The sequence below is a fragment of the Spermophilus citellus genome (assembly GCF_964194105.1).
Source record: "Spermophilus citellus genome assembly, chromosome: 2".
Lineage (NCBI taxonomy): Eukaryota > Metazoa > Chordata > Mammalia > Rodentia > Sciuridae > Spermophilus > Spermophilus citellus.
In genome coordinates this window covers 33,478,742-33,491,101 of record NC_138183.1, presented here as the reverse complement: position 1 = coordinate 33,491,101, position 12,360 = coordinate 33,478,742, and the positions used below count along the sequence as shown (strand labels likewise).

Here is a 12,360-nt window from a genome sequence, read left to right as displayed (position 1 = left end):
ATGTCCTTTGCCAATCTCACAGCAGTGTTGAATTTCAAGGTATGGGCTCAGTTCTCAGGGAGGTGAATTGTTGATGCATATATGGATTTAAGGTAGAGTAAACTGTGAGCCTTATTCTACATACCTGATTTAGTAATGGGAAACTGTTATAGACATCTTAGGAGAGACTTCTAATGGTTTGGCATTAGCTAAATAAATTCTTAAAAATAGACTTTTTTTTTTTTTTTTTGCCCATATAGGAATTCATGAAGATTACCAGCTGCCTTATTATGATCTTGTACCTTCTGATCCGTCAGTTGAAGAAATGAGAAAAGTAGTTTGTGAACAGAAATTAAGGCCAAATATTCCAAACAGATGGCAGAGCTGTGAAGTGAGTATTGATTTTTAATATAAGGCCCTTTTCTAAACTGCTTCTGCTTAGTAAGTGGAAATTTGCTACTTTTCTTTAAGGAAAGCAGACAAGAATTCTCTTTTCTTTTTTTCATAATAGTTAGACCATGGGTAAAAATAGAATAATTTGGTTTTCTGTTTTCAATTTTAAACACATTTAAAAAGACCATGGAGTACTGCAGTAGCCACCAGCCTATCAGAACATTGTTAGATCTGCCAAATGAAGGAAGGCACCTGCTTTTTAAATGAATGCCTCCTTTTAGCCAGGGCAGCCAAGAATATTGCTTTGAGTACGGGACAAGAATTAAGAGACCTGGATTCTAGAGAAGCCTGCTCCTGTTTCATAGTTGGACTTTGGGCAGACCAGTTCGCTTCCCTGGAACTGAACATCCCTTTGTAAAATGGGGAACTTGGATGAGGGGATTGCAAAGCAGCTTCAGAAGAATTTGCATTTTGGTCATCTGCTTGCCCAGATGACTAGGACTTTGGGGAAAATGGCTCCCATCAGTGTCAGAGCCTCTCATCTTCAGCTATTACAAAAAGTTTGAAATGTTTTCTTAGTTGTAAATTTAAAGAACTCATGTTTCAAATTGTGTTGAATCTCTTCAAAATTGCCAGCCATTACTGTTGTGATATTAGTGAAGCAGGGCATAGCTTTCCAGGTTTGAAGTTGTAGAGCTTAGGAAGAATAAAAAGCTAGTTACTTCGTTGGCTAATTTTACATCTTAGAATAATGTGGGACTGCACATAGCCTCTGTTATCAAAAGAAAGTGCTATCTCCAACAAAATGATATGTCCAGCCCAGAAAAGAGTTGGCTTTTGACATAGTTTAACAAATGAGTTTCTTTTTAAAATTGCTTCTGGGTACTGCAAATTATAGACTAGATGTATTCATACACTCTAATAATTAGAGTGAGTATTTTTAAATGATTTTTAAGTATGAAGAAAAGTCAGTTAATATTAACACATAATTTACATTTACTATCACATCAACTAAATCAATATGATCACTGTCATTTTAATTTTTTTCTCGATTTCTTTAGCTATTGGTGTACTTATTGCTAGTTCGATCCTTTACTTTTCTGAGTTGTACAAATTTCTTCTTGATAGTTTCATTTCAAGAAAATGAAACTCATTCTCTTTGCAGTCTGGACTGGTTGCTCTCAAGACCCAACTGTGCAGCTTTAGTCTTGGGATAACCCTCATTTTTCATATTGGAAATCCCTTTGCCTTTTATATTGAATCCTCCTTCCTGGATCTCATGTCTTCCTATTTTTGGTTTATTCATTTACTCTGTTCTTTCAGGTCTCTGTTCAAATGTTGCCTTGTCAGGGAGACATTATGTTTCTACCTATTTAAAGTAGCACCCTCCTTTCTGACATTTTATCTCTAAATTATTTCTTTCCTTAGCACTTACTACTATCTGACTGGCCACGTATTTTATAGTAGTTTGTTATGTGGTTTGGCTCCCTAGATTGTAAACTACTTTAGGACAAGGGTTTTGTCTGTTCACTGCTATATTCCTAGCATCTAAAAATGGTATCTGGTATATATAGTAGGTATTCATTAAATATTTTTTGAGTATGTGCTAGCACATGGTCCCTTTTAATCTGGAAATAGATGTTCTTTTCTAGGAAAAGTTTGTGAGGTTGCTTTCTCCTATTTTCCTTTCTTCTGTTTCTTTAGTTTTCATTACTTGAATGTTAGACCTCCTGAAGAAACCCTCTCATTTTCTTTCTGAATTTCTCATTCATCAGTTGATTCTTTTTTTTTTTTTTTCCTTCTTTGTGTCCTGGGAAGTTTATCAGGTTCATCTTCCAGTTCTTCCATTCTGTTATTATATTTATGCTCTTATATTTTAATTTCCAGGAGCACTCATTTATTCTCTGAATGCTCCTCCTGTTCATTAGTAGACATTAGAGGAAAACATCTAATATGAAGTACCGGGACTGAAAGAAACACTGGGGAGGATGTAAAGCAATTTTGAGTAAAGAGACTATGGAGAGAAAATAAAGTGTGAAGCCAATCAAAAACAACTATCAATGATAGATACAATATCAGTATTTTATCTTTTTGAGGATAATAATAATTTTGGTTTTTTTTTTTTTTCGGTACTGGAAATTTAACCTACTTCATGCATGCAGGGCAAGCTCTCTATCACTGAGCTACATTCCCAGCCCCTAATGATTGATTTTTTTTATATATATTCTCTCTCTCTCTCTCTCCAGTTTGTTTTCACTAAGTTGCTTTTTTTGTTTGTCTGTTTCAGTTTCTCCATTTCATGTTACTTTCCTCAAATGTATGATCATACTTCTTTCATGTTTAAAAAGGTATAGGAAACTGTACATGTGAATGGAGCTTATTCACTGCTCTTTAGGTGATCTCACTGGGTTGCTTCCTTGGGAAATTATTGATTCTATCTCTTTAGGTCTTTCTTCTTAAGCCACACAGATTTCCAGAAAAGATTCTTGCAATCTCCTGCATGGAAGAATTTGTACATAGGGACTACCCATGTTTCTGGGAAGAAGCTTATGGTCTTAGCATTCAGTATGTTTCCAGTATGAAACTTCTGCCTTCCATGTTCCTCAAGCTGGAAATCTGTTTTTTTCTCTCAGATTTAAAACAAAATAAAACAAAACATAGGCAATACCTCTAGTTTTCTGATGGAGTAGAGGTGGGCAGCCACCTGCCCAGGTTATGGGGGATGAAGCAGGTACCTGGGTTCTAACACTTTGAACTGATCCTCCCCCTGCCTTTTTTTTTTTTTTTAAATCCTGAACTTCATCCTAGAGGTATTTCATGCAGTGAACATGCAGTGAATTTCTCAATTTTGGGGAGACTCTATGTGAGTCAAGTTCCTGCTTTGCCTTCTGGAGCACTGGTTTAGGATTCAGCCTTTTTAGAACTACCAAGTAGTTATCCCTTGCCCATCTGCTTTCCAACTGTTGGCATCAGTACCCTATAGATAGAAACTTAGGACATTTTCATTCATTTTCTATTACAAATAATGCCCTCCAAAACTTGTACATATGTCATTTCAAAGGAGATTTTGTAGGTAAAGATGCCTTTCCTGGCCAAGTGTGGTGGTGCGTGCCTGTAATCCCAGCTACTTAGGGGGCTGAAGCAGGAGGATCAAAAATTTAAGACTAGCCTGGGCAAGACCCTTGTTTCAAGAAATTAAAAAGAGGCTGGGGATGTAGCTCAATGGTAGAATGCTTGCCTAACATGTGCAAGGCCTTGGGTGTCGTCCCCTCTGCCCAAGTAAGTAAATAAATAACTGATCTAGATGGATGGAAAAGTGGTGCATGCATTAATTATTTTTCTTATATTTTTTTCTTAGGCCTTGAGAGTGATGGCTAAAATCATGAGAGAATGTTGGTATGCCAATGGAGCAGCTAGGCTGACAGCCTTACGGATTAAGAAGACATTGTCACAACTCAGTCAACAGGAAGGCATCAAAATGTAATTCTACAGCTTTGCCTGAACTCTGCTTTTTTCTTCAGATCTGCTCCTGGGTTCTTGTTTGGGAGGTCAATTGTTCTACCTCACTGAGAGGGAACGGAAGGATATTGCTTCCTTTTGCAACAGTATATAAGATTGATTAAAAACTTCCCAGGATTCTTTGGACCCAGGAAACAGCCATGTGGGTCCTTTCTGTGCACTATGAACGATTCTCTCCCAGGACAGTTATAAAATGTTGTGTAGTCTATCTTTATTTTTGATTAACAAAACTTGTTTTGTTAAAAACAAGAATATTGCTGGTCTTAACTTTAGGTAACTCTGCTGTGCTAAAGATCATATGTAAGGTTAAAGGAACTGGATTGTTGGGTTATATGAAACATTTCTTATTTTTAAAGAAAGTGATTTACTCCTGGTTAGTACATTCTCAGAGGATTCTGAACCACTAAAGAGTTTCCTTGATTCAGACTTTGAATGTACTGTTCTATAATTTTTCAGGATCTTAAAACTAATACTTATAAAACTCTTGAGTCTAAAAATGACCTCATATAGGGATGAGGAACATAATTTATGCAATTGTATTTTGTATACTGTTGTTCTTTCACATATTCAGAACATTACATGCCTTCAAAAGGGATTGTACTATACCAGTAAGTGCCACTTCTATGTCTTTCAAATGGAAATGAGTAGAATTGCTTAAAGTTTGTTTGTTAAATCCTATAGTGTTTGAATTTAAAAAGTTTATTTATCTGGGTAACCCAAACCTTTTCTATTTTGTTTTTTGGAAGGGTTTTTGTGATATGTCATTGGGTATTCCATTTTGAAAATGCCTTCTCCTACCAAAATGTGCTTGAACCACTAAAGAAATGCAGTGTCATGAAATCAGTTGTTCCATGGTCATGTTGGAGTAATCTCACCTCTAGCTTTTGCAGTTGAGTTGTGTGGTCTGAGTGTACTTTAAACATTCAAGCGACACTCGAGATGCTCACAGTGCTTTAACTTAATCTTGATAGCATTCAGACTCATTTTATATAAGGGAAAGTTTGTCTAGCTCTTGTGAGAAGTTGTGTGGTATTCTGTAAGCCATTTTGTTCTTTATTTGATCAAAGACAGTGTTATTTTTTTAAGAAATTAATTACATTTAAATTAGAATATGGTTGATGTTAAATAATAGACCTTTTTCTAGGAAGGCAAATGTAGTTAATAATTTGAATAGACAACAGATGGGTACAACAGTCACATTTGTTTTGTAGGTGTAAGTGTTCAGTGGATTCCTGTTTTTGTGAGGTTAGAGTTAGTGTAGATTGGAGGTCTTGCTACACTTTGAGGAAGGCAGCTTTTAATTCAGTCTTTCCTTATCTCATACGTGCAGATATTGCAACTGCTTAATTTACATGGTTATATAATGAATTCAGTGCACCTTGATATTGGGAGAGCTGATAACTAATGGACACTGAGTAGGTTTTCCATTTACAGATGTTTTCAGTCAAATTAAATGTTTAAAGTAAACTTTTCATGGTCTTCTCAAGTGAAGTTGGAACTATCTTGTAACAACTGATTTTTACTTCTAGTACTGTAAAGTCTCTTTGTAGGGATTTTACAGTTTGCAGAGTCTTTCTTATCACTGTGATCTTATTCTGAGGGGGGAAAACTATCTCATAGCTAAGAGGGGAACTGACCTTGTAGTGCTGTCCCTGAGAAGAGGGTCACAATAACCTTCACAGTATTTTGGTCAGAAAGATTGTGGTTATTTACACTGAATGAGTTGCATTCTGATAATGTCTTCTCCTTATTCATAGAATAAATTTGAAAGACTATTTGGTCTTAAAACCAAAGTAATTTTAGAATGAATGACATATTCCATAGGAACTTAGTGTAAATTTCATGTGTTTAAAAACATCCCGGGGAAAATGTGCTTAGAGGCTAATACTTTGACCACAAATTTGAGGGTTTTTTCCTGTAGTTACTATGATTTTATTGAAGTAAATGAATAATTTTGAGAGGTTTGTTTTTTATAGTTGAGTTATATTACCTGTTTAATATTCTCTAGCTCTATGATCAGGTACTAGGTTTTCTTGTTTTTGTTTTTGTCTTGGCCTTTTCTAAGCTTACAAGATCTGCTTTATGAAATCCAGGGACCAACGCATTTTATCACAAAACTATTTTTATATAATTTTAAGAATGTACCAAAAGTTGTTTGAATTAAAGTTGTAAAACATGATTTCTCACTTTCAAATAAGATAATCAACTTTTAGTAAAGATAACATCAAAAATTGAGTCATACTATTCTTGCCTAAGTGGATAAAATGTACTTTTGATGAATCAGGGAATTTTTTTTTAAAGTTGAAATTTAGTTCTAAATTGAGTTTACATATTACTGCAGCTAATTTCTTTTTTGCCTAGGGACAGCTTGATGAACCCCAATTAAGTAATATTGAAAATGAAAGTAATATTAAAAGATGAGATAGGTCATAACTTCAGATAAATTTGGCTGGAGTAATACTTGTGTCATTTAGAAACATAGTCCTTTGTTTATACTGCCTGTGCTAAATGCTCACCCTCCAAGATTTAGCAGGCTAAAAAATATCTTCTAGAAAATCACTTGCCCATATCGTCTTGTCAGTACCTTGAGGAGTGAGAGTGGGAAAGAATGACATAATGGGGCGTTGACATCCCTGGTCCTTCCTCCCTATCTTCAGTTCTCTTTCTTCCAGCCTGCCTTCCTGCTGGCCACTGCTCCCTACCCTTTTGACTGAAGAGTCGCTTTTGAGACCTGGAGTGAGGTGTTTGATGAAAGTTGTGGGACATACTTCCATTTCCTTGAGTCACTGGATGTGGCAGGGATGAGTGGATGAGGCTTAGGATGTTCCTGCATTAATTTTAGCTAAGTAGAGTGACAGCAAGGTGGCAGCTGTGACTGTGGGAGTTGTGCCAGAAACAGTGGCCACTCATGTCCCTTGTAGGACAGTAAAGCCTGAAGAGCCAAGCCTGTAATTCTGCTGTAACAATAGTGCTCAAGAAGTGCCTTGAGTCAGTGAACAGTGCCACGCCATTAATAAATCCAGATTTCACTTCTTACTGTAAAATTTAAGTGGTCACTTGGCCAATTTGAAGTCCATGGGTGAGTTACTTTTTTTCCCCTCATGTTTGAGAAGTGTCAGAGACTTTTTTGTAAAACAAATGAAAAAGTGCTGATTAACATGCATAACAAAATTAGTATCACATTAGCCATCAAAAGGTTGTTTTTGTTTTTATCCATGTACCGAAGAATGATTGTAAATCAACTGTTTTGTTTCTTGATTGTCACGGTGTTCTGGCTCCAAATGGTGGATACTCCAAATAAGGTTCTGTTACAGCAAGGCAGAAAATATTCAGTTATTTTGAGATCCTAAAGAATAGGATAGCTCCACACATGTATTGCAGCTTCTGTGTTTTGGAATGCAAGAATACTTAGGAGTCCAGCATTCCCAGAGAGAGGGCCCACAAGACACCATGAGGACTGTCAGTACACTATTTTCAGTCCCATTATGCAATCTTATTTTCAAATGGAAACTTTTAAAAATATGATTAATAACATTCAACCTGTTACTTAAAATTTACGAACTTCAGTGAATTTGTTTTTATTTTTAACAAGATTTGTGAATTAAATATCATGAACCGTGTTTTGATATCCCTTTTTTCACGTTGTGCCAATGGAATAGGGTGTTTTATATTTCTTTATATGTCAAGGAGATGCTTCAAAATGTCAATTGCTTTAAACTTAAATTACCTCTCAAGAGACCAAGGTACATTTACCTCATTGTGTATATAATGTTTAATATTTGTCAGAGCATTCTCCAGGTTTGTAGTTTTATTTCTATAAAGTATGGGTATTAAGTTGCTAAATTCAAATGGTACTGTATTGTTTATATTTGTACCCCAAATAACATCATCTGTACTTTTTTGTTTTCTGTATTTTATTGTATTTGTGCAGAATTCTTTTGACTTTATCAGTATAGTCTCTGCGCTTTCAGATATGTACAGAAATGTCCATATAAATTTTCATTTAAGTTGAATGATTTTGAAAAGCCTGTAAAGAGGAGAGAAAACATAAACTGCATTTCCCCATAAGTTTTTTAATATTGTATATTGTATTTGTAGTAATATTCCAAATGAACTGTAAATAGAAAATAGAAGAGTGAAGCTTAAGTCCTAACACTACAGTAGAAAATGAAAGCAATGCAAATAAATTACTTTTTTTCCCAAGTGCCAGTGGCTGCAGTCTTTTCTGAAAGCTTGAGATGAATAAGCTTCCAAGCTCATTCAGTTTGTTTCCAAAATGCATTCAATTTCCTGAAGTTGCAGGACTGGGATGTCCCATTTCCTTGCTGACTGTTGCCTCTTAGTGGCTCCCTCCTCCATCCCTAAAGCCAGTTGCAGTTGGTTGAGTCCTTCACACATTTCCTTTCTCTGATCACTCTTTGGCCTCATCTCTCCTCTGCTTCTCTCTTCCATCATCTCTCTCTTTGCTTCTTGTGCTTTGCTCTTCTGCTTTTAAGGGCTCATGTTAGGATGGTCTTTCTAGTTAGTAACCTCAGTTTTATCTGCAAAGTCCTTTCACAGCAGTCCCAAGATTGGAGTTTGATTAAGTAATGGAGAATGGGAATCTACCTAACAGCAAATATGTTTTCTTTAAGTGGCATTAAGTCGCATAAAGCAATAAAACTATATTGTTGGCTTTACAACATAGATGTGATGTATAATGTGGCATAACAGAGGGCACAGGAGATGGAGCAATACTGGAACAAGGGTTATTTTATTGGAATTTTATTAACCTTAATCTGAGGAAGATTGTGATAAATTTTGACATTCATGCCAAGATAATTCAATTGGAGAAATGACAATCTTTTCAATAAATGGTGCTGGAACAGTAGGAACCTATATTTAAAAAGAAAGAGAGATCCTTACCTCTTTACCATTAGAGTCAAAGATTAGGAAAGTATTTGCAAATTATTTGTTTTCAGAATATATAAAGTACTTTTGTAAATCAATAAGACAAATAACCCAATTAAAAACTGCTCCAAAGATTTGATAAGACATTTTCTCAAGAAAAAAAATGAATGTCCAATAAACAGTTCCTTATAAAGACTTAATGAAATTAAAACCACAAAAAGAAAACACACACATTAGGTTGTTTTTGTATTTTGTTTGCTTGTTTGTTTGGTAACTCCCCAGAACCCAGAGGGGCTTACTCAATGAGCAACATCCCCCTTTTTGTTTTTTATTTTGAGACAGGGTCTCAGGTTCTTATGGCCTTGCTAAGGCTGGCTTTCAACTCTTAATCTGCCTCAGCCTCCTGAGCTGCTGGGAGAACAAGAATGTGCCACTGCACCTGGCTAGAATGGTTATTTTTAAAAAAGAATACAATAAATACCAAGTGTTAGGGAGGCTGACAATAATTCCTCACACATCGCTGGAGTGTCTAGTGGTACATATAGGCCCTTGGGAAAACAAATTGGCGATTCTTTAAAAAGTTAAATATGAACCTATTTTATGACCCAGCAATTCAGTTACTAGGTATCTATGCACAATAGAATTGCTAAAGTTCAAGATGCCTAGTTAAATTTGAATATCAGATGAAGACCACATAATCGTTTAGTATAAATATGTCCCAAGTATTGAATAGGAATATACTTACACTAAAAAAAAAATTGTTATTCATGTGACATTTAAATTTAATTGGGTATCCTGTGCTTTATCTTGCTGAATCTGGCAAGCTCTAATTCAAGAAAGATGAATATATAGGGTTGAGGATGTGGCTCGAGCTGTAACGCGCTCGCCTGGCATGCGCGGGGTGCTGGGTTCAATTCTCCACACCACATAAAAATAAAATAAAGATGTTGTGTCCACTGAAAACTAAAAATAAAATATTAAAAAAAGAAAGATGAATATATGTTAAAGGTTTGTATGTAAATGTTTGTCATTTTTATGTATTATGAATAATGCTATAATCTAAATGTTCATCAGCTGGTGAATTGATGTAGAAAGCAGTATTAACTGGGTGTGGAGGTTCATGCCTGTTTAGTTACTTAAAAACTCAGGAAAAGAACTAGTGATTGAAAGGAAACTGGTTGCAGGACTGACCATTCGGACACACCAAGGATGAAGCCAAAAGCAGATTTATTGTCTGACATCTGACAGGCTTTCTCACCCAGGGAGAAACAGCAGCACTTCCCTTTAGCCCTTGCTATTGCAGGTGGAGAGCAGGCTTCAAGACCCCAAAAACCACAAACGAAAACCGGGGGCAGGAGGGGTAAGTGCACTGTCATTAATTTCTTAGAACTGTCACCCCCTATAGATACTCAGAAAGTAGGCTAGCATCTGCAAGTGTCAGGGTGCAGGTGTGTGAAGGTGTCAACTTGTTTGTGAGTGGGCTCTTGCAGGAAGAGGAAGGGGTGTGCAGGGTGAGATGTCTGAGCAGAATGGAGTTAGCTTGACTTAACTGTTGGACCAGCCTATAGTTATGCTAACAGGCTAACAATGGTCCTTTTTTTTTTTTTTTTTTTGGTGGGTCTGGACATTAAACAAAGAGAGAAAAGCTTCTGTTATTCTCTGAACTCCTTTAATTAAAAATAACCAGCATTCCAGGGTGCTATATTTTGGGGTGATAACCCCTGGACTTTACCATTATGCTAAGTGGAAGAAGGAGAACAAAGAGACTGTACACAGGTGGGAGGGGACTTTTTCAGGTGATGGGTATATTCTAAAACTTGATTTGGGTGGTGGATGCACAACTCTATAAATTTACTATACATCATTCATTGTGCACAGGAAATGGTAGATTTTACCGTGTGTACATTATACTCCAAGAGACCTGTTAAAGAAACATAAAACTACTTTTTTGCCATTCTTCCCACCCCCCTGTTATGTGCCAGTCAGACTGAGTAACTCTCCTGTTCCCCACACACCTGCTCCCTGCCCTCTGCTCAGGCTCTGCCCATTGCTAACTTCCCACTCCAGCTCCTGTGACTCCTCCCCTGGGCTCACCCTAAAGGGAATTTCCTCTGAATTCCTGTCCAGCCTTGGTAGATCACAGATCCCCCACAGATTACCAAATCACTTGGCTCACCTTCTAACACCTTCTAATTGCACTTCATTGCCTGTGAATTTACAAAACAGGTTCAGTGATCACTTGGGTGCTGGATCCTTGGGTTCTGAGGGAACCTGGCTTGTTTGGAGTGCTCTGTGAGAACCACAATACCACTTCTGGGGCGGGGGGGGGGGGGCGGGGGGGCGGGCGGCGTCTTCTGAATGGTTCCCCAACATGCTCTGATTCTGATGTCATATTGTAGACACGCTCCCCACCAAGCCCTTGCACTATATTAATTTTTCATTCTTGCTGTTTCTGAAACTGTTGCTACAATTAGATACAAATGCCCGGAGATCAAGAAGCTTGTCTGTATTTCCCTGAACCTTCTAGCCTGGACCAGGACTGGGCTCAAAGCAGGAAGAAGCGCTCATTGAATGAATGAACCTCAGGTAAAGGAATCCTAAATAAATATGAACCCATCTGACAAGATGCTGCTATGGAAATGGACACTGGGTAGAATCAGAGTCCTTCACCACCAGGTAAGGGGTGAAGGTAAGGTCTTTATTAAACTGCTCATGAAGGCACACCTCACCCCAGCTTCCCCTCCAGTCTTTTTGTCTTTTGTTTTGAGGGATTTTGTTTGTTTGCAGGGTGCTGTTTTGTTTTTTGCTTGTTCAATTGGGTGGCAGTGGTAGGTTCTCCATCAGATTTCTTATTTCCTTCCTTATTGCCCACGGATCTCCATTCACCTTGCTATTGTGAGCTTTTTATTTATTCCATGAACTACTTTCATTTTACTAGTTTGTATTTTTCTCATACTTGGTGTTTAAAATTAAAACAATAGCTCTCCTTAGTCAAAACCTTTAAAGAAAGATGAAAGTGTGGGGCCTTTCTGGTTATTTAAATGAAAGAGCATTTTTACCTTCTTACTACCCTTTAGCATTGACTATATTACAAATTCCATACATGTTATTTGCCTTCTTATTTCCATCATTCTCAGCCCAGCATATGAAGCTTAGTGTACCAGCTGAGTTGGGAAGTCTTTCCAGCTCTACTATTTTGTGATTTTAATATAGATTTTAATCTATATTTCTTTTTTTAAACCAAAAAAGTTAGTGAAGCCTGTTTTGATCTTATTGGGATATTTATATTTTCAGTCTTTTACTTATAAAAAGAGCAAAAGTTTGGTTCATCAGACTGTAGGGCGTGAGTTTTGAATGAATGTGTTTTAAACATGGAGGTGTGATATGGAAATCCAGGGCTTGCCAAACACAGGCTGGGTTTTGCAGGATGGCTCACCAAGTATGTAGTTTGATTCCTCTGGGACTCCTTGGCACCTTAGTTATGTTTGAGTCATTCCAGAAGCTTTTCTACTGGGATCTGTGACTCTGGGAAGAGTCCTTGCACAGAACCCAAAGTAATAGAAGACACCAGTAAGTACC

General features: G+C 36.9%; 1 protein-coding gene across 2 annotated transcripts in view; it reads left to right on the top strand.

Annotated features, from left to right (window-relative positions):
- The window catches only part of TGFBR1 (transforming growth factor beta receptor 1), a 55,509-nt gene extending 47,415 nt beyond the window's left edge, over window positions 1-8,094 (top strand). For both annotated transcript variants that reach the window (XM_081282445.1, XM_081282444.1), the window contains exons 8-9: window positions 240-370; window positions 3,731-8,094. In XM_081282445.1, coding sequence (XP_081138571.1) covers window positions 240-370; window positions 3,731-3,856 — 257 coding nt within the window. In that variant the 3' untranslated portion in view covers window positions 3,857-8,094. The remainder of the gene's footprint in view (window positions 1-239; window positions 371-3,730) is intronic.
- The last annotated feature ends 4,266 nt before the right edge of the window (window positions 8,095-12,360 follow it).